At 48.9% G+C, this 4,973-nt stretch overlaps 1 protein-coding gene across 3 annotated transcripts in view; it reads left to right on the top strand.

Moving 5' to 3' along the window:
• THNSL2 (threonine synthase-like 2 (S. cerevisiae)) overlaps positions 1-2,498 on the top strand; it is a 19,654-nt gene extending 17,156 nt beyond the window's left edge. For all 3 annotated transcript variants that reach the window (XM_010862243.1, XM_010862244.1, XM_010862245.1), the window contains one exon: positions 49-2,498. In XM_010862243.1, coding sequence (XP_010860545.1) covers positions 49-274 — 226 coding nt within the window. In that variant the 3' untranslated portion in view covers positions 275-2,498. The remainder of the gene's footprint in view (positions 1-48) is intronic.
• Positions 2,499-4,973: the final 2,475 nt, after the last annotated feature.

Consider the following 4,973-nt stretch of genomic DNA (forward strand, 5'->3'; position numbering starts at 1 on the left):
TCTCTATTCTCTTCCCCCCCCTGTTTCCCCCGCCCCCCCTTCCCCCAGCCCTCCCCGCTGTTGTCTGGCTCCCGCCTCTGCAGCCAAGTTCCCGGAGGCTGTGCGGGCTGCCAGGCTGACCCTGGACACCCCGGCAGAGATCCTCGCCCTGGAGCACAAGGAGGCACGCTGCACCCCAATGCGGAAGGGCGACGACTGGACACGGATGCTCCGGGACACGATTGAGGACCTGAGCCAGCAGTGGCAGAGGCGCTTCCTGAATCTCCCGGCATAGCCCCGCTGGAGATGGCTTCCTTTAGGCCTCTGACCCTGGGAGGTGTCCCCTGTGAGCCGCTTGGGGCACCTTCTCCCCATTGAGAGTCTGTGCAGGAGGTTCTCGGGGGGCTGCTCTAGAGGTGGGGGTCTGGAGCCAGCGGGCTGTGCTCTGTTCCCAGGATGCTCTGTGCTGTCACCGCCTGATGTCGCGCCTGATCCCCTGGGAGGCGGGGAGGGCTCCTGTAGATGTTGCTGGGGGTGCACTGCCACCGCCGGACAGTGCAGGAGTATTGCTGCTGCCTGTGAAAGTTTCAGTGGATAAGAATGTGCCTGCCAGTGCAGGGGGACACAAGTTTGATTCCTGGTCCAGGAAGATCCCACATGCCAGGGAGCAACAAAGCCCCTGCGCCACAACTGCTGAGCCTGGGCGCCTGGAGCCCGTGCTCCGCAACGAGAGAGAGCACCACAATGAGAAGTCTGTGTGCTACAGGGAAGAGTAGCCCCCGCTTGTAGCAACTAGAGAAAGCTCGAGCAAAGCAACAAAGAATAAGTAAATACATAAATAAATAAATAAAAACTTAAAAAAGAAAGGAAAGTCTGGGGTTCAGGGTCAACCTCGGCTCTAAGATTTTGGACCCAGGCAGATGGGGACCGCTGAGTCCATTAGCACAGGTCTGGCTTGAGTCTTAGTTTATCTGGTCCCCAAACCAGATCACAGGCCTTGGCCTGCCTTGTCAGAGGCTTTGTTGTTGTGTCTAGTAGATAAATTGTGTCCCATTCTTTGCAACCCCATGGACTGTAGACTGCCAGGCTCCTCCTGTCCGTGGGATTCTCTAAATAAGAATACTGGACTGGATTGCCATTTCTTTCTCCAGGGATCTTCCCAGCCCAGGGATCCAACCTGTGTCTCCTGCATTGGCAGGCGGATTCTTACTATCTGAGCCACTGGGGAAGCCCAACATATGTGTACTAAACTATGTATAATTTCCCTGGTGGTCCAGTGGTTAAGACTCCATGCTTCTAATGCAGAGGCACAGGTTCGATCCCTGGTCGGGGAAGTTCATATAGTGTGGCAAAAAAAAAAAAGATATATATATATATATATATGTTTAGCACACAGAGTGTGCTAAATAGACATGAAGAAATAATAACAGCACTTACATTTATCTCTTCTCCCCCCATCCAGTGGATTGCCTGTGGGCCTGTCTTTGGTAGTCCTGGTTGAGCACTGTGCCTGGTGCATTCTGGAACTGGCAGGACCAGGAACAAAGCTCCTCTGTGACTGCACATCTACCAGATACTGTGTGATGACTCTCAAAGTGTGGTCCTTTGGGTTTCCCCAAAATGCAGACTCCCAGCCCCCACCCCTGCTGCTGCTGCTGCTGCTGCTGCTAAGTCACTTCAGTTGTGTCCGACTCTGTACCACCCCAGAGACGGCAGTCCAGCAGGCTCCCCCGTCCCTGGGATTCTCCAGGCAAGAACACTGGAGTGGGTTGCCATTTCCTTCTCCAATCGTGAAAGCGAAAAGTGAAAGTGAAGCCCCCACCCTAGAGCACAGCAAATCTGTGGACATAGGCGGGGTGTCTTCAGTTCTTACAAATGCCCCCACATAAGTTTCCGCCCTCTAATTTCAGGAAACCCTGGCCAAGGACTTTAAGTTCATAAATAATTGTCTGTCACAGGGAGATATGCTTTGTTTCCACAAGGGCATGCTCTCTTCCTGCTACTGTTTTTATGATCTAGCCTACACTGCCCAATTCAGGAACCACCAAACATTTGTTGAGTTCTTGCAATGTGAATAGTCTGAACTGAATTTTAAATTTTTTAATTAATTTACATTTAAATGTCAAATTTTCTTACTTGATTCAGTTATTGGAAAACTTTTAAGTATGACTGGAAAAATTCAAGTAATATGGATCTGCTTTTTCAGCTATAAAATTTATGAAGTACATAAAATACTTTGTTTTGGAGTATAGTTGATTAATGTTGTGTTCGTTTCAGCTGTACAGTAAAGTGATTCAGTTATACATATACACGTGTCTGTTCTTTTTCAAGAAGATTCTTGTTAAGATATCTTGATTCAAGATAGTGTTCTGATTGAGATGTACCACAAGTGTAAATTACATGTTGGATTTCAAAGACATCTAATGAAAAAAAATCTAAAATATCTCAGTAATTTTATATCAATGATCTGTTGAAAGGATGGTGTTTTTATGTATTAGAATAAATAAAATATAATATTAAATTAATTCCATCTTTTTCCTTTTCTTTTTCTAAGGACATTTAAAGTTGTATATGGGGCTTGCCCTTGTGGCTCCCAATGTATTTCTAGAGACAGCAGTGATCTAGAGCTTAACCTTGGCTTTGTGTGTACATGAACACGCCACAGATAGTTGTGGATTTACTTATATTATTGGGTTCAAATCTTGTGTGGATTGAGGGAGGGGGTTAGACAAACACAAAGACTGCAATATCAGCACACCCTCAGACCCTGGACCCTGGGAGCCCCTTCGGATGGCAGGTGAGGCAGGCACAGTGTGGAGAGATTTCTGACCACTAGAGGGCACTGTTGCAGCTACTCTGAGGGCTGCTGTGAAAGGACCCAGTGGCCGTCTAGCTGTCTTCTCCCCATAGTTAAGGGGAGTTTGGGATGGACATGTACACACTGCTGTACTTAAAGTGGATAACAAACAAGGTCTTACTGTATAGCACAGGAAACTCTACTCATTGTTATGTGGCAGCCTGGATGGGAGGGTAGTTCAGAGGGGAACAAATACATGTATGTGTACGGCTGAGGCCTTTTGCTGTCCACCTGAAACTATCACAACATCGTTAGTCAGCTATAATCCAATATAAAACTAAAAGCTAAAAAGCTGCCTGCCTGCGCCCTGAGGTCTACAGGAGCTTCTGGTCGCCCAGGCTGATCTCTGCCTGCCACCCCACATCAGAACTTCCAGGCCTGCATCTCCGTGGTGTCCAGGGGCTTGAAGGGAGAGGCCAGAGGGCACCCTCTTACTGAAAAACTTGACACCGAAGCAGGACACTCGGTGCAGAGAGAGCAGGAATGCTGGACACACAGGAGGACGGGGCAGCCTCCTAAAAGAATGACATGACCCTTACAGCCACAGGACTTCACAGCTTCTGAGACACTTTAAGAGCAAACGTGATGGAGCCTCCTGAACCCATTTATCCATCAGGCATGACAGGCCTGATACTTCGGGGTCATGAGATATTTAAGAGGTCCATGGAGATATTTTAATTTCTTTTAAAAGCTGAGGAGAGCATGGCAGCCCACTCCAGTATTCTTGCCTGGAGAATCCCCATAGACAGAGGAACCTGGAGGGCTACAGTCCACGGCAGTCACAAAGAGTTGGACATGACTGAGCGACTAAGCACAGCACACAAAAGGAAGCGAATATAATCTGGCTTGGGTTGTATTCGTGTTTATACCAACACAGTAGTACAAAAATTTTTAAATATTTTTGCCCACTGAAAGCAAAAGTGCCCGGGGCCCACCAAAGTCATAGTGCAGCCCTGAAAGGACCTACTGTACACCAGGCGATATTTCATCAAAGCAACTAACTTAATCCTGATGGCAAGTTGTGAAATGCATGTTACTATCAACTAGGTTTTAGAGCTGAAGTAACTTGTCAGGATGGCACCAAGAGGAAGCAGAGGGGTGGGACTTGAGCCCCATGTGTCTTCAAGTTCAGCGTGCATTTTTCATCTCCCCAGGTCATAAGGAGCTGGTCACATCCTGCTCTGGTCTGCCGTTCTCCATCCTGCCCCAGACCGTGGCCCTTCTGCTGGGTCCTCCTCCACCCTCCCTTACACGGGAGCAGCAGAGCTGTGCTGTTCCAGGAGGCCTATTACAGGCTTCTGCAAACCTGCTTCCCACGTCCCTGCCTGCAGCACCCCCCACCCCACCCCCACCCCGGCACCCAGGACCTGCTGCGTGTGGCCAGAGACAGTGGTTCCTTATTCTCTGCTGCCATATTTCTGAGGCCTTCAGGGCAGTGTTGGGGGTCACGTGTGTGTGCCAAGTTGCTTCAGTCGTGTCTGATTCTGTGCAACCCTGTGGGCTGTAGCCTGCTAGGCTCCTCTGTCCATGAGATTCTCCAAGTAAGAACACTGGAGTCAGTTGCCATGCCCTCCTCCAGGGGATCTGCCTGAGCCAGGGATTAAACCTGCATCTCCTGCATGGGCAGGTGGATTCTTTACCTCTGAGCCACCCTGGGAAGCCCTAAATAAGGCATGCATGCATGCTCAGTCACTTCATGGGGTCACAAAACCCCTCACCTTCTGGATGGTTTGGAGACCTTTGCAGCAGTGAGAGGCCACTGTATATCTATGAAAGGGGACCCAGAATAAAGCCACTGGACACTGCACAAATAGCATGAAACATGAACTTCAGGATATTCTGGCCATATTCTGGGGCTGATTGGAGGAAAGGATAGGAGTGAGATGAGGTCAGAAGAAACATCTACCCTTGTGAACAAACAAAGGCACACAGACATATGTACAGACAAATACCTACATATACCCAGTCATACTTACATACAATGCATCCCCCTCAGTGGCCAAAGCAAGGATCCCAGTACGAAAGAAGTTAGAAGCAGGATGAAGTTCTCTTTCTGAGTTATCCACTAACTGGCAGTGTGACCACACACAGGCCATTTTGTCTCGCCGAACCTCAGTTTCCTCATCTACTAATTATA

Source organism: Bison bison, unplaced genomic scaffold (genome assembly GCF_000754665.1).
Source record: "Bison bison bison isolate TAMUID 2011002044 unplaced genomic scaffold, Bison_UMD1.0 scf7180017864480, whole genome shotgun sequence".
In the NCBI taxonomy this organism is placed as follows: Eukaryota; Metazoa; Chordata; class Mammalia; order Artiodactyla; family Bovidae; genus Bison; species Bison bison.